The 27,024-nt window shown below is 39.2% G+C and overlaps 2 protein-coding genes across 2 annotated transcripts in view; both read right to left on the reverse strand.

Annotated features, from left to right (window-relative positions):
* LOC117510885 (mitogen-activated protein kinase 1) overlaps positions 1–14,045 on the reverse strand; it is a 67,060-nt gene extending 53,015 nt beyond the window's left edge. The window contains exon 1 of the mRNA XM_034170779.1: positions 13,657–14,045. Within this exon, the coding sequence (XP_034026670.1) occupies positions 13,657–13,802 (146 nt within the window). The 5' untranslated portion in view covers positions 13,803–14,045. The remainder of the gene's footprint in view (positions 1–13,656) is intronic.
* An 11,444-nt stretch (positions 14,046–25,489) lies between these two features.
* LOC117510889 (histone RNA hairpin-binding protein-like) lies at positions 25,490–26,772 on the reverse strand. Its single transcript, XM_034170785.1, has one exon. The coding sequence runs from the start codon at positions 26,623–26,625 to the stop codon at positions 25,942–25,944; it is 684 nt and encodes a 227-aa protein (XP_034026676.1). The 5' UTR covers positions 26,626–26,772; the 3' UTR covers positions 25,490–25,941.
* Between the last annotated feature and the right edge of the window lie 252 nt (positions 26,773–27,024).

The raw sequence follows: 27,024 nt of genomic DNA on the forward strand, positions 1-27,024 counted from the left end.
ACAGACCTCGTATAAGCAAAGAAACAAGTTCAAATCAGTCAAAGATACTCACTGATAAACCCTATTGAGGGCAGCTTCATCAGCATCAGTTACAATATTTTTATTATTTTAATTTGGAGCAATCACATGCCCCAATTACAAAGAACTTTTTTTTTCTGGTAAAAAGCAGTTCTGAAAGTTTAGATCCTCCTGTGTTTGAAATGTAAAACAGACATTAATTCGTCCCTGTAGCCTAGAAAAGCATGACGTGTCTGTGCATGCTTGTTGATACAATATAATCTCCGGTGTCAGGAAGTATAATACGATATATTCTTCCTTATGCTCAGTCATCACAACGAACAACAGTTTCTTGTACTTGTTGAGGATTTTAATTCCTAATATATAATATCTTTGTTTGCTGGAACGTAATCAGAAATTTTATTTAAGCAGTGTAGAGCCATTACCTTCCATGCATTGCCTGAATGGTACTGCTCATATTTGTTGTGAAGAACGACACAAAGCTCAAATGAACTCTAAAAATGTCTATAACAGATTTAAAAAAAAAAAAAAAAAAAATGAAAGGAAATATGCAGATAACAATAAAGGACCTACAGTAGAGCTCTAAAATAAAGTCAAAACCTATTTTTCCAAACCATAAAACTACAAAGTGGAGCTATTGGCACATTCCATTATCATTAATAATATTAATTTAACCAAGCTGCCTTCTGTGACAGCCTTTTAACCTCTTATAATCTGAGCAGAACGCGAGCAAGCTTAATGCTGTGTGATTCACTTTTACTTTGTTACCTCTGCCAACGAAATTAGAGGAGGTTGTGTTTTTCCCCAGTTTGTTTGTCAACAGCCTGGAGCCCACAAATTTTCATATATTATTATGAAATTTTTACTGAGGATTAATATCCTGATAGGCAAGAACTGATTCAATTTTTAAGGTCATAGGTCAAAGTCAGGAATAATCCCTATCTTTAACATTGAACAAATTTCAAAAATTCATAACTCTGCCAAAAAAGATCAAATTTCTTTCATATTTGACAGCATTATGTAGGATGGTATCCTTTACTGACTGACCAAGTTTGATTTGGATCTGATCCAGATTACAAATTATGTGGCCACTTATATTTAACATTGAAAACTCTGTTTAATGTATATTTTACATTATATCTTAATCAAACGTACCACAATCACTCTCATATTTGAAAGTGAGGTGCAGACTGCCACTCACTATCACCTGACAAAGTTTGCGCTGGATTGTGGATTTTGTGGACATTTGAATTTAATATTGAAAAGCCCCTTGGTGTACATTTTGCATTATATCTTAATTAAAAGTGCCTCAATCACTCACTTGTGACAATGGGGTGCAAACTGGCACACTCAATGAATAGTCTAAGTTTTATTCGCATTGCAGATTTAGCGGATATTTGATTTTAACACTGAAAAGCTCTTTTGATCTATATTTTGTATTATATCTTATGAAAAGCCACTTCTAACAGGACTTTGACCTTGAAAATTTTTTCCAAGGTAAAATTTGTGGAATTAGAAACTAGTATTGGCAGCTGTTTGGGCTCTATGAGCAAGGTGCTCTAGTTTTATTTTAAAAGGGAAAATGTACAGCTGAAAACATACATGTCACCACCTGACACACCAAGACAAATTATAGCAACAAGCTAATCCACGTACACAGTCCTTTTATGACATTTTTGAAATTACAACATATGGATATCATCAGAAAGCCTACCTTATCTTGAAATAAATAGTCCTAATGATGCATTCACGTCATCTGTAAGTGACAGACAGTTCACTGGACGTTCCACTGTTTTCAATTGGACAATAATGGAAAATTATCCCACCTCTGGCTGTGGATGCAGTAACTGCCATCAAAAGGTAAAATTTTTCACATTTTACTGCCTGCCATAGTCACAAAGACCAACTGAATGTATAGTTTATTAAACTATAACATCACAAAATGTTAACTTTGTAAGATGCCATCATAGCCGGGGCTTCCAGTTTTAATATAACACTGTGCAAAATGCAAAAACTTTGTTCTAGCTTTCAATTAAATAAATTACTGGCTGAGTAATTAACCAGGGGTGGTGGCCAAGAGGTTACTGCACTTGTTTCTAGTGTGGAAGGTTCCTAATTCAAGGCCACTCCTGCCCACTTTCCATGTAATATGGAGTTTTGTCACGAAGGCCACCTGGCATGAAACTTGTGCCAAATCACCATGCAAATCCACTTTGGATCTGCTGTGATAACAGAGGCGGTTTCTCTGGCACTGCAAGGGAAGCTCCACTTCCCCTAACATATCAAAAATGAAATAGTCACATATGTAGTTGTGTAACATTTCACTGAGTATAAATGAATTATAACATGTTCATCTTGAAGACGAGTTTGTTCAGAATCAGCTACTTATCACAAATCAACTGATTCGATTTTGCTAACTTCCCATATATTGCTGTAGTTCAAGAAGTCGTTTTCATATACGGCCTATGGTCAATGCATTTACCTGTATAGAAGCTGAGCTTTTGTTCACTTCAGTGGGACTTGCATGGTACAGTTTTTTTTTTCACTGCCTCAAAACTCAACAGTCATTGGATAAATGCCACAGTTTTGTCCCGTCTCCAGACGCTCAGCGTCTCTGGGGGTGAATAGAGCTATGGGTTGGCTTGGATGCTGAGCTTTCGCATGATGACTGGAGGATTTGTCGAAAGGCTGAATCCTGTTTTGACTGACAGCTATTTTGAGATATAGGTTACATCATCAATCATTGAAAGCTCAGTCCCATTGTGGATTTTGCAATGAAGTTGAAAGACAAAATGCAACCCAGTTCTTGGTATTTGCTTGGTACTTGACCATTTCCATTGTTCATTTCTTACACTGTAAATAAAACACACTTATAGTATTTCCTGGATTCAGTTCAACATAATGTAGTGTGTTGCAGTAGTGGAAGTTGGAATTTTCCCAGCATGCACGGATGGTATGTTTGCTGATCAAACTACGAGTTAATGCCGTTTCTCACGTTAAGTGGTTTACATTCATTGCTGTTACTGTTCTTTGTCTTTTATGCAATCTTCTGAGTTACTGTTGTAACCTGAAGTATTTGTTTGTTTGTTTTGCCGCACCACTAATGTGAGAATTAGCACAGCTAACGACCTTCCATCAGCACGCGTACCATGTTAGTGTTTAATGATAAAGGCTGTGGTCTCTGTGTTGTGCAGTGTTTGGGGGCACAAGAGCAGCCATTAATTGAGGTCATCTTGCAGTCCGAGTTATCTTTATAACAACCCACTCATCTAATACAATAATTTCAACATATTTTTCGAGTTTAATGTTTTTTTTTCCATGAATTGGTTCAATCAATCATTCATAATGTTGGTTAGGTCTAATATTGTCAACCTGATTTTGTCAAAGCTATTTGATAACTTTCCTTACGAGGAGAAGCTAGGAATTAAACAGCAGGACAGATCAACACCTAAGACTGATTTGGTGCAAAAAGCAGAGAAAGGAAACAGGTCTTTTCAGCTCCCCTGGTATGACAAAGTTAGCTGGCTGTCCGGAAGTGCTGTGACAAAGAAAATGTACTGTTGGCCATGCCTCTTGATGAAACCAGCTCAGGGATGTCTTGTCTGGTCAAAATTGGGTTTCGTTTCTGTCTAACTTTGACCGTGCATATAAAAGGCATGAAAAGAGCAATGGACATGCGAGTCCATATGCCACTGAGAGGACACTGGTCAAATCCCTGGAAAAGACCCTTACTTGGTACAATAGGGTCACAGACCATTTTCTTGAAATGTAAAGGAACGTAGGGCAGAATTTACGTATATATAAATTTACAAATTTTATGATGTAAGCCGACAATGAGCTTCCCCTCTTAGAAAGACCATCAGCCGCCACTGGTGGAAACCCCAATTAAAACAAGGAAGGAGCTGAACAGACTTTATTGTCTGTCGTTAACATTGAAAAATTATGACTTTTTTTTAACCATCAACATGCTTCCACAACATAAACAGAAACCTGAGGCAAATCCAACAAACACCTACCTCATGTAATGGCAAAAACAGAGCATTCTTACTTCTCAATGCCATCACTTCTGGGAGGGTTTTAAATCTAAAAGTCCTTTACAATAATATAAAAGTCATTCACTGCAAATCAGCAGTAGCAGTCCATGGGCTACTAGGGGTCTCTATGCACCGCCCTGCCACAGCTTGACTTCTTTGGTATGTTGTTAATTATATAGGCCTACTGTATCAGAAAAATTATGTTAACGTCAAATAAAGTGGTACACAATATGCATAGCCAAATATCTTGTGTGACCTCAGTGAAAAAACATACCGAAAAATTAAGGTTAGGAGAAATTAAATTGATCAAACCACGCATTTATCATTTTAATATCTGAACAAATTAGGTGTCATTTGAAAGTTTGTGAGGTCCCCAAACTTTTGCAATTGATTAAATCTTAGTTGTGTCATTGGTTGTGCAAATATAGGCCAAAAGGTCACGTGTACTCAAAGGAAATCAAAATTCACCACCTTTCTGACTTAAAATGCTGTTATGGCCAAACCGGTTGGAGATTTTCAACCGAACTTTCCAAATCAGAATTCACCAAATATCCACAAGAATACAAGGAATCTGACTTCAGTTTGAGCTGCACTCTCTGTGCACGGCATGCATAAATATACACTGAATAATTTCTAGTAAAAAATAAAAAAATCTGCAAATGAAATGTCCAAGTAAAATAAAATGTGCAATAAGAAAAAAAAATGTGTGAAAGACAAACAGACTGAAGTTGTACATGAGGTACATGAATTAGTGAGTTTTTTTGGAAGGTTAATTTCTTCATCAGTGTGATGGCCTGTGGAAAGAAACTGTTCCTGTGTCTGGTTGTTTTGACGTACAGAACTCTGTAATGTCAGTCAGAAGGGAAGAGTTTAAACAGTGCGTGTCCAGGGTGTGAGGGGTCTGCAGAGATGTTATCAGCTCGCTTCCTGGTCCTGGACCGGTAAGTCCTGAGTGGATGTTTTAAGGCAGGCATCAATAACATTTTTGACTGTGAAGAATTTAAGAGGGGTGTCACACTTTCAGAGAATAAACCCTTCGCACACTTATGGCCAAAAGCGTGCTTCCTGGGCCTTGCAGGGAAACATCTTGTAAAATGTTGCCCAGAATAGCTTTAATTTTATTTTTGGTGTCTTCCCATCAGAGCATTTTTATGTATTCCCACTTTTCATTTCAATGCAAAAAGCTGGAGAAAATTGTTCTTTCACCATAAAGTCATATTGGACACCAGTAGTCGCAGTGCTGCTTTCTCATCAATTTCTTAAAACTTATTTCTTGTGTTAGCTATTGCATTGATCCAGGCCTTCATACAAACACCTAGATCATCTGATCTTGGTGTTTGTATGAAGACATATCCTTTGATCTGGGCTGAAGAGAGGCCATACGCAGACTACATCATTCACATTGGATCATTTCACTTTGCATCGGCCTACCTCAAGATGACTAAGAAGATGATGGAAGGAACTGGACTTTTGGATGTTCTCAAAGTAGCTGAGTTGATATCAACTGAATCCTTGATGGGGGTTCTCAAAAAAAGAAGACAGGAAAAGCACAAAAGGCAGTTTCTTGCTGGACATCCACATAGCCAGCCTTTTCGTGTGTACCACTCTGTCAGAAAAGAGTGGCTCCTCCATCCTGCAGTCTGAAGCAAACCTTTCAGGTCCAGCGTTGGTCTGCCTTTAATTATCACCTCCTGCTTCGATTTAAAGTCCAGTTTAGAAAATTGTTTAAGTCTGGATATGTAATCCTCCATTATGACACTAAAGGCAAGGCGAGGAAAAAAAAAAGATAAATGGACTGTGGGGCTTGATTTGCTAACTGTATTGAAGCTTGCTGTCACTTATTCTGCAGCTGAGGAGCTGCTGCAACAAGAATCCCAGTAAATCCCTGGGACCACTACCGCCCCCTACCATGAGGCAGTTGAACTGTGTGCTTCACTTTGGTGCCTTTTGGCAGCCATTTTATGATCGCTCAGCACAAGAAACACATTGCACACATACAGCTGTTGACAAAAAACACTGTACATTATATACATCAGCTAAACTATGGAATTTAAGTTCATATAACCAAACTGTTTGACCATTTTAATGGCGACATACAGAGAGACAGTGAGACAGAGTCTCTCTGCACAGCATTCCAGCAGTTAGCCCAGTGATTGCGTAATCCAAGGTGAGGCACAGCTGGCTGCTGCCTCAGCACACGTCTCTTCTCAGTATTTGAAATGCAAATGTAAAAATTCAGCGATTTTGAATTAAAAAAAAATCAAAACTGGTGAAGTTAAAAGGAAAATAACTTTATAGGACAAGTCACTGGATAAATATAACCATTTAATTTATTTTTTCAATTTACATTTTTTTCTTTCCATGATGGCAGGTGAGGCTCCCTCACCTTCTTCACCTGACCGCACATCACTGATAGCAACGTACCAAATAAGTCGAGCTGTGTGTGTGTGTGTGTGTGTGTGGTGGGGGGGGGGGGGGTGCATGGGGACCCCTAGGAGCCCATGCACTATAGACTACACTACATATATACAGCCCTCACACACCACCTGCATCTACATTACTACAAACCCTGGCAAAAATTATGGAATCACCGGCCTCGGAGGATGTTCATTCAGTTGTTTAATTTTGTAGAAAAAAAGCAGATCACAGACATGACACAAAACTAAAGTCATTTCAAATGGCAACTTTCTGGCTTTAAGAAACACTATAAGAAATCAGGGAAAAAAAAAATTGTGGCAGTCAGTAACGGTTTCTTTTTTAGACCAAGCAGAGGGGAAAAAATATGGACTCAATGAATTCTGAGGAAAAAATTATGGAATCATGAAAAACAAAAGAACACTCCAACACATGACTAGTATTTGTTGCACCACCTCTGGCTTTTATAACAGCTTGCAGTCTCTGAGGCATGGACTTAATGAATGACAAACAGTACTCTTCATCAATCTGGCTCCAACTTTCTCTGATTGCTGTTGCCAGATCAGCTTTGCAGGTTGGAGCCTTGTCATGGACCATTTTCTTCAACTTCCACCAAACATTTTCAATTGGATTAAGATCCGGACTATTTGCAGGCTATGACATTGACCCTATGTGTCTTTTTGCAAGGAATGTTTTCACAGTTTTTGCTCTATGGCAAGATGCATTATCATCTTGAAAAATGATTTCATCATCCCCAAACATCCTTTCAATTGATGGGATAAGAAAAGCGTCCAAAATATCAACGTAAACTTGTGCATTTATTGATGATGTAATGACAGCCATCTCCCCAGTGCCTTTACCTGACATGCAGCCCCATATCATCAATAACTGTGGAAATTTACATGTTCTCTTCAGGCAGTCATCTTTATAAATCTCATTGGAACGGCACCAAACAAAAGTTCCAGCATCATCACCTTGCCCAATGCAGATTCGAGATTCATCACTGAATATGACTTTCATCCAGTCATCCACAGTCCACGATTGCTTTTCCTTAGCCCATTGTAACCTTGTTTTTTTCTGTTTAGGTGTTAATGATGGCTTTCGTTTAGCTTTTCTGTATGTAAATCCCATTTCCTTTAGGCAGTTTCTTACAGTTCAGTCACAGACGTCGACTCCAGTTTCCTCCCATTCCTTCCTCATTTGTTTTGTTGTGCATTTTTGATTTTTGAGACATATTGCTTTAAGTTTTCTGTCTCGACGCTTTGATGTCTTCCTTGGTCTACCAGTATGTTTGCCTTTAACAACCTTCCCATGTTGTTCCCATGTGATCACTCCTTTTTAGATGCAGACTAACAAGCAGATCTGATTTGATGCAGGTGTTAGTTTTGGGGATGAAAATTTACAGGGTGATTCCATAATTTATTCCTCAGAATTGAGTGAGTCCATATTTTTTTCCCTCTGCTTGGTCTAAAAAAGTAACCGTTACTGACTGCCACAATTATTTTTCCTGATTTCTTATAGTGTTTCTTAAAGCCAGAAAGTTGCCATTTGAAATGATTTTGGTTTTGTGTCATGTCTGTGATTTGCTTTTTTTCTACAAAATTAAACAACTGAATAAACATCCTCCGAGGCCGGTGATTCCATAATTATTGCCAGGGGTTGTACCTACGCTTTTGTCCCTTTTGCAGGAGGGCAATTCTACGGTAATGGAATTACAATCTGACCTAATTTGTCATGGTTAGATGCCATATGTCCAGATTTTGCTGCTGTTGTAATTCTGTTACCATAGAATTGCCCAGGAGATTAAGGCTGCAGCTATTGAATATTTTTGGAATCGAGTATTATATCGATTATTTTATCGACTGAGTAATCGGATAGAAAGTACTTTTGTGTTTTTACACAATATCAGTAGTGGCAGGGCTCTCGACTAAGCAATGGCACAATGCCGCTGTGCCATCATGCAGATTTTTAAGTTTAGGATGTTCTCTCTCTCTCTGTTTTGCCGGGTAATTATTTTTTCACATTGTTAAGACTTTTGGAGGTTTGCTGAACCATAAGTCCAGGCCGTCTGTGAAATCTTCAGTCTGCGGAAAGGACTTTTTTTTGCCCCTCTTATTACACATTTCATTTGCACTTTTTTTTTTTTTTACTGTGATTTATTCAATGTTTAGTGTATATTTATACATGCCATACAGAGTGCAGCTCAAACTGAAGTCAAATTCCTTGTTTTCTGTGGATACTTGGCGAATAATAAGGCAAACAGCTGTGGAGTGCAGTGTTTACACAAAAGCTGCACTGATAAACTGTACAGCCTGGTGATAAAAACTCTTATCAAATCTGAAAAAAAGGCTTTTTTTTTTTAATCATTAAAGATGATTCACCTAAAGTGCACGTCCTTTCGCTTCATCTGTGGAGGTGGAGAGCAGCCAATGGACCAAACCGTGTTTGTAAAAAAATATACAAACACATTGCTTCACTTTAAATGTGCAATAAGTCCAATTTAGACAATCAGAGCTGACCTGCTTTCTCTTTAAAGGCTTTATTTTACTCAGCGTGCAGCTTTGTAAACTTGTAGCATTGCCTGCTACATTGATTAGCTCTTGCATTAGAGGTTGGCGGATCGATCCTAATATCGATACCAACGCTGGTATTGATAATCAACGATCCTCGTGTAAAAAGATAGATACTCAAGCTTTTTTTCTCTCCCGCACGCACTGACTGCTGCGCACGCAGATTCATCAAAGTCTACTCTCTGTCTGTAAGAGCAGCACTGCACTGTGTCACACAACATGGAGCAGCGCACCCTTGTATTGTGGTTTGTCAGCCCTCTACCTCAGGAGATTTTGCTTTAAGTTGTGTTGAGTGATTTTTTTTTTAAACAAAAATGTTGATTGTGATAATAAAGTATTTTGTTGTCATGTACAATGTTTGGCGAAATTCTATCCTAGGTCTTTTGGATCCTTTGGATCTATGAAGCTTAAATATGAAAAAGTATCGGTATTGGCAATACTGGGCCTATATTTACTTGGTATTGGATCAATACCAAAATTCGCGGTATCGCCCACCTCTATCTTGCATTAGTTATGTGCATGCTCTATGGTCTTCTCTCTTTTTTTTTTTTTGGAGCGTTACAGCGCCACACACAGGCCTGACATATGTACTACAGCATTAAATGAAGCCATTTTTTGTAATCAAATTATTCAAGTTACTCGATTGATCATTTCAGCCCTACAGGAGATACATTATTACAACTTCTTCAACCATCATCATGTTTTAGGCTACGTTATCACAAACTTTTGTACCTGTGCATTGCCCTCTCATGGCCAATACATGCTCTTTAGCCATCCTTTTTTCCTCCTGCCTGGCTGCTCCATCCTCATCATTCCTCCCCAATATAGCCTATATTTCTACTCTGCACCTGCCCAAAATTACTTCCTTTACTTTGCCTCCAAATCATACAACTTGCACTGTCCCTCTGATATGCTCACACACAAACATATTTGCCACAATTAAAAGACATACATACTTTGGGGATCTTTATACTGTCTTTTGTCATTACCCAGTATAGAATGCACAGCTTTGCAACAGCACATGTGGCAATCTTCTTAAGATGCCCATATTTCTGAAATAATAGGGTTGAAAATGTGACTCCATGTAAAAAATAAAAAAATGTAAAAACACTGAAACTATTCCAACGAGGTCACACATATGCACTGTTGGATAGTGATATGCTGCATTATGGGTAATGTCAAAACACTGAATAGTATATACTGCTTCCAGAATGGGTCTCACACATTGATACATTGCAACTGAAAGGGTACTGTACGCAAACTGCAAATTGATACTGGTACAGCACCCACTGTATTTAAAGGAAGTGGCTATTCATATGTAGCTGTATTAATAATTCCAAATTCTATTTGTACATAGTGCAGCCTTGTTATGGTTAGAGTTAAGAGCCTTTCATACTGCAAGCTTCAGCGCGACGCTTTAACGCCCCCTAGCGTGTCAGGCCGATGCGTTCCAACGCGTTGTGACGTCAGACATGTCGCTTCGGAAGCGGCAAGGGGGCGGAGATTGCGACTACGTCACACTCTGGCTGTTTCATAACCTGAAAAAAGTTCAGCAATCACCTTCTTGAATTTGCGTCGCCTGAACCACAAAAAAGCTTTAAAAAAACAGCAGTAGAACGATTCTCCCATCACCCTGCTGGGAGAAGCTTTTTTTCAGCTACTTTTCGGAGTGACGCCGACCGAGGGAGGACTGACAACTTGGTGGGATATCAATCGAACCGCGACAGCGGGCCGACCCGCATGGAGAAGCCGGCCTTCAGGCATCATTCCTGGGCAGACCGAGGCAGGCAGCCGGGGGGATGGAGCAGACCCACTCAGTCCGAAATCTCCCACTTTTTGGATATATGCGAAGTCCCAGTTTGCCCAACGGAGGTTAGTTCTGCAGCTTTATCGATGTGAGGACAAAATAAAAGTAAAACGTGACGTTTCTGCACTGCTGTGAAGGTTTATTGATCGGCTAACGTTAGCTTAGCCTTTTAGCACAGTTGATCTGAATGAACGCTTTAATTTGTAGATGGTTCAGTCTCTTATTTTTACCAAATAAAGCTACAGTTTTTTTTCCAGACACCACAAAAGCTCAACTTTAAATAACTTATTTTTTCAGGCGTGTTTTTTTTTTTTCCATCATTTTTTTGCCTTTTTTTTCCCCCATATATATATATATATATATATATATATATATATATATATATATATATATATATATATATATATATATATATATATATATATATATATATATATATATATATATATATATATATATATATATATATATATATATATAAACTGTTTAGTGTTTCTTTATATTTAAAAAAAAAATTTATTTGTCCCAATCAGGAACATTTGCTGTGCAGACAACCAAACTTCCATTGATGAGCTGAACACCACGAAGTCCAGTCGAAAGAAAAAAATCTCTGCTCTTCAAAATAGGACAAAAGTGTCTTCAGCAACACCACCAGAGTTCAAAGCTGCAGAAAAGACCTTCATCTGGTCCCGAGAATCCAGCATAACATCACCTGCTTCTAAATAAAAGGCTCTTTCAGCAGCAACTATTTTATTTTTTAAAAAGCTGTTTCATTTTATATTTTAGCAATAAATGAACGGATCATTAAAAATGTCCACGAATCAAAGTCAAAAGACATTTGCACAGGTAGAAGCTCTCCACTTATTGTGCTCAAATTCATATTTTAGAAATGACTCTGTCCTGATAACATTAAAGGCAATTACATATTTTGACGAAATTACAAGTTTAAATGACTATATAAAAAAATTCATCATGAGGTTTATGTCACAGAAATCCTACTTTACAATCACACTGCAGTCATTGTTAAATTATTTCCTGTTGCATTTATAATACACATTTGTATTTATTTAGTGTCTTTTTCTGGTTGAAATGAGATATAAATAATCTACCAGACTTTAAAAAAAAATGTACAAGTTTCCATGTTATTTTATTTGTCTAAAAATAAATGTCCAAGGTTCCTTATGTTAAACAAGAAATTATCTAATCTGAAATAATAGGTGGTTTTAATTTACAGATGAAATGTTTCTAAAGAACCCTTTATTGATTTATGTAGCTATTTTAATTACAAGTGTTCTAAACTTTTTTTTAACAGTAATCAGAAATTTTGAGGTAAACAACAACAAAAAAACATTTCCAATGATTTTTCTTCAGAAAACTGCTCTATAAATGAGAAGTCCTGTGACACGTTAATGTTTTGTACAGATCAGTGGTTTCTACACTGATCCATTTTGTAGAGATCAGTGGTTTCTGCCACTAGTCTTCCGTGTTTTGGCCCGACGCGTAGTTCCTATTGGACAATGCGAAGGTACGTCACAGCTCAGAGTGTCGAAAGATGGACTGGATTGAACTTTGACCGCGTCAGCCTGCCGACAAGCGGCAATGCGCGCTCCCGTCAGAAGCGTCAGTTTAGCTCGGCTTTTGACGCAACGCTTCTGACACGTCTAAAAAGCAACACGTCTCATTGAAATTAATGCTTTTAAGACCTATTTTTGACGCTTCTGACGCGTTCAGTGTGAAAGGCCCTTTTGAGGTTATGGGTTATTGTCATGGTTACGGTTAGGATTCATGGTAGTCGTTAACGCAGTTTAGGAATCTACATATCAATAGCAAAAATACGTACAAGTGCATAGCCTCATAATCATGTGACCGACACTGACCAATGAGAGAGACACGACGTATGAATGGAATTTCACTACATGAATACGTACAGATAGTCACTGCGTTACTTAATCTACCCATGTCACGGTTCAGGCATAATCCTAACTTTAATCCTAAACCATCTTGAAATTTGTCAAGTACCTCCTGTATTTCCAGGAAATAATCATAGTGGTTTATTATGTTCTGTGTGAGGTGCCTTGAGGCAGCTTTTGTTGTGATTTGGTGCTTTATAAGATGATTAAATTTAACTGAATTGAATTATTGGATGCCTTACGAAAAAAGGAATATGACATTGTATCAATAGCAACTTTGTAAAAACTAATCTAGCCACAGAAAGAAAGAATCAAAGAACTACTCTTAAACATTTCCTACAATAGTTTATGAACTTTCAAACAAAATGTTACAATGGAAACGTAAGATCACAAAAGAAACCACACTGAGGAAAAACAATACTGGCTCGATTTTACACACACACACACACACACATGCAATAGTCTAATGTTAAAAATAAGAAAATGGAAGATTGGAATTGTCTTGAATAACTTGACAGTTTAAAAGAGGCATATTAAAAACAAAGTGTGTTATTTTTGTGGTATGACTCGTCTGGTGTATAAGTATCACTAATTATATGTCCAATTGAAGAGGACATGGAGTACTACATCAATAATAATAAAAATATTAAAACGTTAAAGTCGCTTGTGATTGCAATGCAAACACACACCAATGTGCGTTTAATAAAATTTTTAATTCATAATTCACTTATTGTGTGAAGTATAAAACGTATAAAAACACAATAAAAGCTTGTGTCCGTCCTGTTTCAACAGTTTGCCAATGTGCTCTTTACCTAAAAACATTGTTCTTTACTCAAAACCACAGACACAACAGCTCTTTCCCTACGGAAAAAAGCGGTTTAAAACACGCGGAATACACTTACCACACCATGCCGTAGGCTCCCTCCCCGATGTAGGAGAGGTTGCTGTAGCGAGGCCCGACGTCGAAGGCCTGCCCGCGGACCAGCTCGGTCCCTGGGCCGGGGCTGGGGCCACAGCCAGCAGGGGCAGACACCGCAGCTGTCGCCATGATAAACACGCTCTCAAATTCAAAACGGCAAAACTCTGGAAGATATATGTTTATATCCGTCGTCGCTTTTGACTGCAACAGGACTGAGAGTGTAGCAAACACCTTCACTTCGTATGGAGTAATGTTCTTTTCTTTTTCCCCCCTGTCTAGAGCGACCACACCGCTGCTGTAGCAGACACTAAACGCAACGCAGAGCTGTAACTGCACTGCCGCAGGAAATAACGGAGTGGTCACGTGACCTGCTGTTTTCCGTTTTTTTATTTTCTTTTCTTGTCAATGTTGCGTTCAAAGCAGCCCCACTGTGTAGGAAGATTCAGTATTCAACGTGTGTGTGTGTGTGTGTGTGTGTGTGTGTGTGTGTGTGTGTGTGTGTGTGTGTGTGTGTGTGTGTGTGTGTGTGTGTGTGTGTGTGTGTGTGTGTGTGTGTGTGTGTGTTGCAGACTTTCAACTTTAATTCGAGAAATTTAACAATATTATCATATTAACCATCTAACACAACTGGCAAGGCAACAGAAAAAACTTTCAGCATGCACAGTTTGTCCGGTTGCAGCCACAGAAGCCTGTAACTCCTTCAAAGTTGTCATGGAGGTCTCTTGGTGGCTTCCCTCACCAGGACATCTTGCACAGAAAGTCAGTTTTTGAGAAATGCTGACTTTTTGACAGATTTACCATACAGTACCACATTTTCTTTTAAAGCCCATCTTAAAACACACTTCTTTTCTGTAGATTATAATCCATGTTTAACTTATTTTATTGGAATATTTGATGTGTACATTGTTTGTGCATTTGGGTTTGATGTTAGTTGTATTTATTATTATGCAGCATGCACAGGTTGTCCAGATGGAGCCACAGAAGCCTGTAACTCCTTCAAAGTTGTCATGGATGTCTCTTGGTGGCTTCCCTCACCAGAAGACACCTTGCACAGAAAGTCAGTTGTTGAGAAATGCTGACTTCAGACAGATTTACCATACAGTACCACACAAGCCCATCTTAAAACACACTTCTTATCTGTAGATTATAATCCATGTTTGACTTATTTTATTTGAATATTTGATGTTTACATTGTTTGTATATTTGGGTTTGATGTTAGTTGTATGTATTATGATGTAGCATGCACAGGTTGTCCGGTTGCAGCCACAGAAGCCTGTAACTCCTTCAAAGTTGTCATGGATGTCTCTTGGTGGCTTCCCTCACCAGAAGACATCTTGCACAGAAAGTCAGTTTTTGAGAAATGCTGACTTCAGACAGATTTACCATACAGTACCACATTTTCTTTTAAAGCCCATCTTAAAACACACTTCTTTTCTGTAGATTATAATCCATGTTTAACTTATTTTATTTGAATATTTGATGTTTACATTGTTTGTGCATTTGGGTTTGATGTTAGTTGCATTTATTATTATGCAGCATGCACAGGTTGTCCAGTTGCAGCCACAGAAGCCTGTAACTCCTTCAAAGTTGTCATGGATGTCTCTTGGTGGCTTCCCTCACCAGAGGTGTCAAGTAACGAAGTACAAATACTTCGTTACTGTACTTAAGTACACTTTTTAGGTATCTATACTTTACTCCTTTACTTATTTTTCTGCCTACTTCTGACTTCTACTCATTACATTTTCACACAAGTATCTGTACTTTCTATTCCTTACATTTTTTAAAACAAACAGCCTCGTTACTCTTGGCTTCAGTTTAATGTTTATATATATATATATATATATATATATATATATATATATATATATATATATATATATTTCACGTCATGTGCGCCTGTAATCAACATGCTTTGAACCGTGAACCAATCCAAGCAGTGGTTCGCAGATTGAAGCAATGCTTCGACCTATTGCTTCGTTTATTCTTTCTTTCTTTCGCTTAATTTTCCCCCGCTAAAACCCTAAAGAGCATACATCTGTGAGTATTATTTACCTTTTCAATGTTAAACCGACCTGTTATGGTCTTCTGGAACAGTTGATAGATGTATTTTATAACTTAAAAACGGGAGCGACGCTAACGCGTTAGCATGTCTATGGGATTTTCAATGTTAAAAGTTAGCATTAAGCAATTGCAGCCGTCATAACGTTCGGGTGCATTTGTTTTCAAATTGTAATATTTCTTAAATTTATTTTTGTTTATATATTAATAATCTAATGATTATTATATACAATTTTAGAGAAAGAGGCAAAAAGAACCTGAATAGAAACACAACAGAAAATATAAAAGCAACTAACAACATACATATATAAATACATACATAAATAAGTGTTTCCTGTGAACACCTAGTGACTCTTACACCTCCACTTCATCCCTGTCTTATTTAATGACAATTTGTTTCGGTCAAACCATATTTTCAATGTGTTAATTTCTTCAGTGATTTCCTCCAGAACTATCTGCCAAAATAGAAAACTGCTGCATCCTAGTAAGAGCAGAATACTACTGGAATGAATTTGAATAAGGAAAGTTGTTTTTTTTTTGCTTTTTTTTCTTCACTAAATGGATGCTGCACTCACTGCAGTTTATTGTCTGGAATAGTCCCAGATTGCATTTCAGAGCTTCTAGAATTGAAACATTTTCGTGCAGGTGGTGTTGGGGGGTAATTTTGGGTTTTGGGTCTTGGGCCACATGTAGAACGAATCAGTTTTTAAATTAAGCTTTCAATTCATATAGTGGCATCTACCTTTTGTTTTTTTTGTTTTTTTTTTAAAGGTTACTTTATACTTTTATACTTTAAGTAGGTTTTGGAGCACATACTTTTTCACTTTTACTTGAGTAAAGAGGTCAAGTTGATACTTCAACTTTTACCAGAGTGTTTTTAAACTGCAGTATCTATACTTCTACTTAAGTAACAAATGTGTGTACTTTTGACACCACTGTCCCTCACCAGAAGACATCTTGCACAGAAAGTCAGTTTTTGAGAAATGCCTACTTCAGACAGATTTACCATTCAAGCCCATCTTAAAACACACTTCTTTTCTGTAGATTATAATCCATGTTTGACTTATTTTATTTGAATATTTGATGTTTACATTGTTTGTATATTTGGGTTTGATGTTAGTTGTATGTATTATGATGTAGCATGCACAGGTTGTCCGGTTGCAGCCACAGAAGCCTGTAACTCCTTCAAAGTTGTCATGGATGTCTCTTGGTGGCTTCCCTCACCAGAAGACATCTTGCACAGAAAGTCAGTTTTTGAGAAATGCTGACTTCAGACAGATTTACCATACAGTACCACATTTTCTTTTAAAGCCCATCTTAAAACACACTTCTTTTCTGTAGATTATAATCCATGTTTAACTTATTTTATTTGAATATTTGATGTTTACATTGTTTGTGCATTTGGGTTTGATGTTAGTTGTATTTATTATTATGCAGCATGCACAGGTTGTCCAGTTGCAGCCACAGAAGCCTGTAACTCCTTCAAAGTTGTCATGGATGTCTCTTGGTGGCTTCCCTCACCAGAAGACATCTTGCACAGAAAGTCAGTTTTTGAGAAATGCCTACTTCAGACAGATTTACCATTCAAGCCCATCTTAAAACACACTTCTTTTCTGTAGATTATAATCCATGTTTGACTTATTTTATTTGAATATTTGATGTTTACATTGTTTGTATATTTGGGTTTGATGTTAGTTGTATGTATTATTATGCAGCATGCACAGATTGTCCGGTTGCAGCCACAGAAGCCTGTAACTCCTTCAAAGTTGTCATGGATGTCTCTTGGTGGCTTCCCTCACCAGAAGACATCTTGCACAGAAAGTCAGTTTTTGAGAAATGCCTACTTCAGACAGATTTACCATTCAAGCCCATCTTAAAACACACTTCTTTTCTGTAGATTATAATCCATGTTTGACTTATTTTATTTGAATATTTGATGTTTACATTGTTTGTATATTTGGGTTTGATGTTAGTTGTATGTATTATGATGTAGCATGCACAGGTTGTCCGGTTGCAGCCACAGAAGCCTGTAACTCCTTCAAAGTTGTCATGGATGTCTCTTGGTGGCTTCCCTCACCAGAAGACATCTTGCACAGAAAGTCAGTTTTTGAGAAATGCTGACTTCAGACAGATTTACCATACAGTACCACATTTTCTTTTAAAGCCCATCTTAAAACACACTTCTTTTCTGTAGATTATAATCCATGTTTAACTTATTTTATTTGAATATTTGATGTTTACATTGTTTGTGCATTTGGGTTTGATGTTAGTTGTATTTATTATTATGCAGCATGCACAGGTTGTCCAGTTGCAGCCACAGAAGCCTGTAACTCCTTCAAAGTTGTCATGGATGTCTCTTGGTGGCTTCCCTCACCAGAAGACATCTTGCACAGAAAGTCAGTTTTTGAGAAATGCCTACTTCAGACAGATTTACCATTCAAGCCCATCTTAAAACACACTTCTTTTCTGTAGATTATAATCCATGTTTGACTTATTTTATTTGAATATTTGATGTTTACATTGTTTGTATATTTGGGTTTGATGTTAGTTGTATGTATTATTATGCAGCATGCACAGATTGTCCGGTTGCAGCCACAGAAGCCTGTAACTCCTTCAAAGTTGTCATGGATGTCTCTTGGTGGCTTCCCTCACCAGAAGACATCTTGCACAGAAAGTCAGTTTTTGAGAAATGCCTACTTCAGACAGATTTACCATTCAAGCCCATCTTTAAACACACTTCTTTTCTGTAGATTATAATCCATGTTTAACTTATTTTATTTGAATATTTTATGTTTACATTGTTTGTGCATTTGGGTTTGATGTTAGTTGTATTTATTATTATGCAGCATGCACAGGTTGTCCAGTTGCAGCCACAGAAGCCTGTAACTCCTTCAAAGTTGTCATGGATGTCTCTTGGTGGCTTCCCTCACCAGAAGACATCTTGCACAGAAAGTCAGCTTTTGAGAAATGCCGACTTCAGACAGATTTACCATACAGTACCACATTTTCTTTTAAAGCCCATCTTAAAACACACTTCTTTTCTGTAGATTATAATCCATGATTATCTTATTTTATTTGAATATTTGATGTTTACATTGTTTGTGCATTTGGGTTTGATGTTAATTGTACTATTATTATCATTTTTATTACGGCGGAGGATATGCTTTCACCCCTGTTTGTTTCTTTTTGTTTGTTTGTTTGTGAACAGTCTGGAGCCCACAATTTTTCATATATCATTAGGAAATTTTTACTGATGATTCATATCCCAATAGGCAAGCGCTGATTCAATTTTCAAGGTCAAAGTCAAGAAAAATTTTGGATAACTGTCCCTATCCTTTAACATTGAATGAATTTTCAAAAATTCATAACTGTCGAAAAAGATTGAATTTCTTTTATATTTGAAAGCATTATGTAGGATGGTATCCTTTATCAACTCACAATGTTTGATCCCGATCTGATCTGGATTACAGATTTTGTAGCCACTTAAATTTAACATTGAAAGCCCCATCTATATATTAAAAGCCAAGTGGCCTCTGTGTATACCAAACAGCAAATGTCAGCTCTACCCAGTTTGTCCATGATTGAAGTTATACACACGCATGCATGCCTACACGTACACAGTGGCCGCTTGGCTTTTAATATATAGATGATTTGTCGCCCCCTGCTGTAATGACGTGTGAGTCCAGAACGTAACTATTTACTGTTGTTAGGTCTTCTTCTTTGTCTTTCGGCTGTTCCCGTTAGGGGTCGCCACAGCAGATCAATCGTTTCCATCTCACCCTGTCCTCTGTATCTTCCTCTGTCACACCAACCACCTGCATGTCCTCTCTCAGCACATCCATGAACCTCCTCTTTGGTCTCCCTCTTCTCCTCCTGCCTGGTTGCTCCATCCTCAGCATCCTTCTCCCTATATACCCTGGGTCCCTCCTCTGCACATGTCCAAACCATCTCAATCTCGCCTCTCTGACTTTGTCTCCAAACCGTCCCACCTGAGCTGTCCCTCTGATATGTTCATTCCTAATCTTGTCCATTCTTGTCACTCCCAAAGAGAATCTCAACATCTTCAGCTCTGCCACCTCCAGCTCTGCCTCCTGTCTTTTTGTTAGTGCCACTGTCTCTAAACCATACAACATAGCTGGTCTCACTACTGTTTTGTAAACTTTCCCCTTCACCCTTGCTGATATTCTTCGGTCACAAATCACTCCTGCCACCTTTCTCCACCCACTCCACCCTGCCTGCACTCTCTTCTTCACCTCTCTACCACACTCTCCATTACTTTGAACAGTTGACCCCAAATATTTAAACTCATCTACTTTCACCACTTCTACTCCTTGTAACTGTACTATTCCATTGGGCTCCCTCTCATTCACACACATGTACTCAGTCTTGCTTCTACTGACTTTCATTCCCCTTCTCTCCAAAGCATATCTCCACTTCTCCAGACTAGACTCAACTTGCTCTCTACTCTCACTACAGATCACAATGTCATCTGCAAACATCATAGTCCATGGGGACTCCTGTCTGATCTCATCCGTCAACCTGTCCATCACCACTGCAAACAAGAAAGGACTCAGAGCTGATCCTTGGTGTAATCCCACCTCCACCTTGAATGAGTCTGTCATTCCGACTGAGCATCTCACCGCTGTCACACTATTCTTGTACATGTCCTACACTACCCTAACATACTTCTCTGCCACTCCAGACTTCCTCATACAATACCACAACTCTTCTCTTGGCACCCTATCATAACCTTTTTCTAAGTCCACAAACACACAATGTAACTCTTTCTGTCCTTCTCTGTACTTTTCCAACAGTATTCTCAGAGCAAACATTGCATCTGTAGTGCTCTTTCTCGGCATGAAACCATATTGCTGCTCACAGATCTTCACCTGTTTTCTAAGCCTAGCTTCTACTACTCTTTCCCATAACTTCATGCTGTGGCTGATCAGCTTTATGCCTCTGTAGTTACTGCAGCTCTGCACATCACCCTTGTTCTTGAAAATAGGAACCAGCACACTTCGTCTCCACTCCTCAGGCATGCTCTCACTTTCCAAGATTTTATTAAACAATCTGGTTAGAAACTCTACTGCCATCTCTCCTAGACATTTCCATGCCTCCACTGGAATGTCATCTGGACCGACTGCCTTTCCACTCTTCATCCTCTTCATAGCAGCCCTCACTTCATCCTTGCTAATCTCTTGTACTTCCTGATTTACTCTCACCACATCATCCAGCCTTTTCTCTCGCTCATTTTCTTTATTCATCAACTCTTTAAAATATTCCCTCCACCTTCTCAGCACACACTCCTCACTTGTCAGCACATTACCATGTGCATCTTTTACCACCCTAACCTGCTGCACATCCTTTCCAGCTCTGTCCCTTTGTCTGGCCAATCGGTACAAGTCCTTTTCTCCTTCCTTACTATTCAACTTCTTGTACAGCTCGCAATATGCCTTTTCCTTTGCTTTTGCCACTTCTCTTTTCGCCTTACACTGCATCTCCTTGTACTCCTGTCTACTTTCTTCATCTCTCTGACTATCCCAAAACCTTTTCGCCAACCTCTTTCTCCTTATGCTTTCCTGGACCTCTTCATTCCACCACCAAGTCTCCTTGTCTTCCTTCCACTGTCCAGATGTCATACCCAGTACTGTCCTAGCTGTCTCCCTCACCACATCTGCAGTACTTTTCCAGTTGTCCAAAATTGCTTCCCCTCCAACCAGTGCTTCTCTCACCTGCTCGCTAAATTTCACACAACAGTCTTCCTCCTTCAGCTTCCACCATCTGATCCTTTGTTGAGCTCTCACTCTCTTCTTCTTCTTTACCTCTAAAGTCATCCTACAAACAACCATCCTGTGCTGTCTAGTGACACTCTCTCCTGCTACCACCTTACAGTCTGTGATTTCTTTTAGCTTGCATCTCCTATAAAGAATGTAGTCCACCTGTGTGCACCTTCCTCCACTCTTATATGTTACCCTGTGCTCCTCCCTTTTCTTAAAGTAGGTATTCACCACAGCCATTTCCATCCTTTTTGCAAAATCAACTACCATCTGTCCTTCCCCATTCCTATCCTTGATACCATATCTACCCATTACTTCCTCATCACCTCTGTTCCCTTCACCAACATGCCCATTGAAGTCCGCTCCTATCACCACTCTTTCATGCTTGGGCACACTCTCCACCACCTCATCTAACACACTCCAGAAATCTTCTTTCTCCTTCATCTCACAACCTACCTGTGGGGCATATGCACTGATGATATTCATCATCACCCCTTCAATTTCCAACTTCACACTCATCACCCTGTCAGACACTCGCTTAACCTCCAACACACTTTTAACATACTCTTCCTTTAAAATGACCCCAACACCATTTCTCTTCCTGTCCTCACCATGGTACAACAACTTGTACCCACCGCCGATGCTCCTGCTCTTACTTCCCTTCCACTTGGTCTCTTGCACACACAATATGTCTACCTTTCTCCTCTCCATCATATCAGCCAGCTCTCTCCCTTTACCAGTCATACTACCAACATTCAAAGTCCCCACTCTCATTTCCACCCTTCTAGTTTTCTTCTTCTTCCGCTGTTCGTGGCAACGTTTTCCTCCTCTTCGTCGTCTTCGCCCAGCAGTAGCCCAATTTCCACCGGCACCCTGTTGGGCAATAGCACCGGTGGTGGACGTTGTTAACCCGGGCCGCGACCGATCCGGTATGGGAATTCGATTCTGAGTCTGCATAGTTCAGTTGGCTTGTTTTACGCCGGATGCCCTTCCTGACGCAACCCTCCTCATTTATCCGGGCTTGGGGCCGGCACTCAGAATGTACTGGCTGCACACCCATATCCCTAATTTCTCCAAAAATATTAGTCCTGTCAACGTTCTGTTTTGACCGTGTTCATCCTTGACCCAAAATACATAAGAATACCAAACGGCAAATGTCAGTTCTCTCCAGTTTGTCCATGATTTTAGCCATACACACACACACGCACACATGCACAAAGAGGCCACTTGGATTTCAATATATAGTTATTATTGTTATTAGTAGTATCATCATCAAACTGTTTGTATTTCTTATGCATTTCTATGTAAATAAATCTAAGACAGATTTACCATACAGTATCAGTGATTTGGCAATGTTCATGTATCTATCCCATGGCTTTTCTAAAAATAAATAAAAATAATAATAATAATAATAAAAACTGGCTGACAATCCATTGAACCACAGAACCTCCCTGGTTTCTGGATGGCAGCCACCCAGGCAGACAATCGGTCCATCCTACAAATGTAAGCATCCATTGCCACAGGCATGTGAAACATGGGTGTTCCAGGTGATTTGTCCTTCTCCAGCCACTGGTCCTCAGCACTGACACACCTGTATTCCAGATCATGCACAACACATAAAATACAGTGCACATTGGCTAAAACAATATTTTTGCTGAGCTCCTTGAAGTAAAGATGAAAGTTTACACTACGAGCATATTTGCTGAATTTCAACTACTTATGGACCTGATTATACTATTTGTGCAAGTCAGTATAGATATCTTAAACCAGTTATTAATAAATACATTCAACCAATCACATACAATAGACACTGATGTGATGCCCCTTACTTTGTTTTTCTCATTTATAATTAATTACGTGTTTGTATGCATGTTTCTTTAAATAGAAAGGACTTGCTGCTTGCCATGCTCCGCCTCCAAAAGAAAGTTGGCCCTCTTGGTTGATGGAGGTTCAGCTCATAGTCCAAAGAAGTTCACATAGCTTCAAGTGTATGCTGCACATGAAATGACCAAAATCCTGATGTTTCACCATCTAAGTCTTAAGCTATTTCAGCCATAAATTTAGCTCATGATTATAGGTTTGTTTCCAGATGTGTTACTCACACAGAATTGCGTGACTTTGAGGATGTTTAAAATGGAACATCAACCATATTCAACTTTAAAATGCAGATGTAAAAACAAATTTTACTAATATACCACAGCAAAATGGATTTTACTAACAATACACACAGATGTGCTGGTAATATTGGGTATGTTAAAAGCAGTGGTGGGCACACTTCGATAATCCGATAACAGATAATTATCGAAGATAATGTTTTCATCATCGGATTATAATTGTGAATTGTAAATGTGCCAGAGATAATATTGCAATTTATCTGTTATCAGTTATCTGTAACTTCTGATATATTTTTGGGTGGTTTATTGTTTTATCTTTATCGAAGATAACTTTTCAGTTATCTGATTATCTGTTATCAAAGTTAATTTTTTGGTTATCTGTGCCCACCACTGGTTAAAAGCTGTTAACAATCCCTTTCCCATTAGCTATAATGAAATAAGCAATATCTGAGAAATATACAACAAATCAAACTGACACAACAAATGCATATTCCTTACAAATACATTGAAAGGAATTATATTCTGCACAAGTAAGTCAGACAGTGCATCTTATTTCTCTTTGCAATTGAGGGTGGTTAAGTAATAAATGGACTGCATTTATATAGCGCTTTTCCATCTGCATCAGATGCTCAAAGCGCTTTACAATAATGCCCAATGCTTTAACCACTAGACCATCGCCTCCCCTAACGTACTACAGCGATACAGCTTCATTTTTGTTTTGTTCAGTACCTCTGGATATAATATTTAGCTGTTGTGAACAATGATTTTGATCAAGAATTCATCATTTTGTTTTTCTTTTTTAAAGTCCAAATGATCTGATTTCAGCTTTCATTTTTAACAACTGCTTACTCCATTTAAGGGTCAGAGGTCATAGGGCGGGGGGGGGGGCACACTGTGGACAGGATGTCAGTCAAGGGCAGGGCCACATATAGACAGCACTGCACCGATGGACAATTTTAAAGTTTCCAATTCACCTAACTTGCAGGTCTTTGGAAGTGGGAGAAAGCCCGAGCACCTGGAGGGAACCCACGCGAACACGGGGAGAACATGCAAACTCCACAAAGAAAGGCCACAGGTGGGAAGAAATCCCAGAACCTTCATGCTGTGAGATCAGTGCTAACCACCAGAGGTGGGACAAAGTCACTCTCAAGTCATGAATCAGTAAGTCTCAAGTCATAATGACCACCAATTGTTTGCAAGCTGACTTGAGACTTTCAAACTGATGACTTGACAGTGACTTTGCCCCACCTCTGCTAACCACTAGCCCACTGTGCCGCCCATCATTTCGGCTTCTTAAATGCAAATATTTTCTGGTTTATTTGACTATTTCCTTAGGTATGACTGACTTTGTATTGAACAGTTACTTCAGGACACATGAGAATAATGTCTTGCATTGTGAAGGAGCATTAGTTTTGACATTCTGGCCATGTGGCATGTTTATCTGTGTAGGATCTGTGATGATTTAGCAGGATCCCGAGTGAGGATCCTAGTGGCTGGAGAAGACCAAATGGGATGTCCACACTTCACCTAGCTGCAGTAGATAGATGGCTCAATTTAGAGACATTGGGGTGGACCAGTTGTCTGCATGGGTGGTTGCCATCCAAGACCCAAAGCAGTTTTGTGGTGTGAAGAGCAGGACCAGCATGTGCTCCCAGACTCTGGTAGTAAACTGAATGTATTTGGGCTGTAGATAAAACAAGACATTTGAAGGCATCATCTTGGGTTCTAGAAAACACTGACATTTTATACCATTTTCTGATGTTTACCACGCCCAACAACTCATCAATTAATAGAGAAAATAAAGCAATTAGTCAACCAATAATGAAAATAATCATTAGCTGGAGCGCTAACATGTATTTCACATTCAGCACACTTTTGAACAATACTTTATTAGAAAACAGTCATTACAATACAACCTCATTGATATACTTCAGTGTTTAAAATTGAGCATAGGAAGAAAAATAACAATTAAAAAACAATCGGGAACAGCAACAAACCACTTTCACTTTCCTCTTCAGAATCTTTTAACCGCTCACTTTCTATATACTTTAGCTTTATATGAAGAAAACATCTGATCGCAGAAAACAGAACCATCACTCTTTTAATACATTAAAAACACCAACATTTGCAGCTCTTGGACACATTTTCCTCACAGAAAACCACACAAATCGAGCTGCACTGCACTCATACCAGGATAATGATGCCAGACTCAGTTCCCAAAAAACAGAAAGAAAGGAAGGAGAGGGAAAAAAAAGGGGATCTGAGTACGCAGTGGATGTGTCTGATGGTACCAAAACGTCTCTCAGACGTGGAGGGCAGCTAGTCCATGCCGACAGTGCTTTCAGTCTTATGGATCTTGAGTGGACTACCGGTGCAGTCTCCTTCCCCGGGAGCCGACAAGGTCGGAAAGTCCATCTCAGTGTCCATAACGTCCTCAAAATCCAATTCTTCTACGTTGTTCTGGGCTTCCTGTTGGCCCTCCTGTGCCGGGGGGTCCCACTCGTGCAGTTTGACCTTCCACAGTTTGATCTGCTGGTCCCAGGAGCGGCGGCTGTACTTGCGGAACTTATTGGGGGTCTTGGGGTGCGCGCCCGGCTGGCGCAGGTGTTTGGGGACTTCCTTGAGGTACCGATCGTAGGCGAGCGTGTTCTTGCCGTAGTTGATCTGTTTCTGTCGCCTGCTCAGCACGACCTCGTCGGTCTCCAAGTTGTCCCCCTCTTTGGAGTCACAACTCCCAGAAGAACCGGAAGAGTTTTTCCTCTCTCTGCGGCTCAGGGTCGTGGCTCGGGGAGTAGCTCGGCTCCTTCTCAGCTCCTCGTCCTCCACATGAGCGGCCCAGTCGGTGACTCCGGGCTGGTCGTCGCTCTCGTTCCCGGTGGCTCGTCTTTTGTCCCGGTCAGCCCGCGGGTTTTCGTCCATTCCCCGCTTCCTGTTGGACCACCGGCGCCCAGACGAGCTCTTTATCTCACAATCCACGTTATTTCCGCCGGTCCAGTCAGACATTCTGTTGCTCCTCAGCGGATATTTACGAGTTCGTCGGACAGAAAACGCCAACACAAATAACGCGCGACGACCGCACGACTGTCAAATAAATCCACCAGCGTTGGCGGCAAAATCACTTCCTTTCTCCCCTTCTTCTTCTTCTGCTGCATCTTCAATATGCAACGTTAACAAACAACAGTGTGTAAATTAGCGCCCCCCACTGGTCTGTAGGAACAACTTAGCAGTCACTGATCTCAATATATTACTTATACAGATCAGTGGTAGCAGTTAAGAAAATCAGTAAACGAAACATGACGTCAGCAAACAATGCATTTATTTAATTTATTATATAATTAATTAGATAACACAAAAAAACAACATAACAACTACTTTTACAATATGGCTTTCTAGAACAAATAA

Source organism: Thalassophryne amazonica, chromosome 5, assembly GCF_902500255.1.
Source record: "Thalassophryne amazonica chromosome 5, fThaAma1.1, whole genome shotgun sequence".
NCBI lineage: Eukaryota > Metazoa > Chordata > Actinopteri > Batrachoidiformes > Batrachoididae > Thalassophryne > Thalassophryne amazonica.

Coding starts and splice junctions, on each gene's coding strand:
- LOC117510889 (XM_034170785.1), bottom strand. CDS start 26,625: ATGTCTGACTGGACCGGCGGAAATAACGTGGATTGTGAGATAAAGAGC.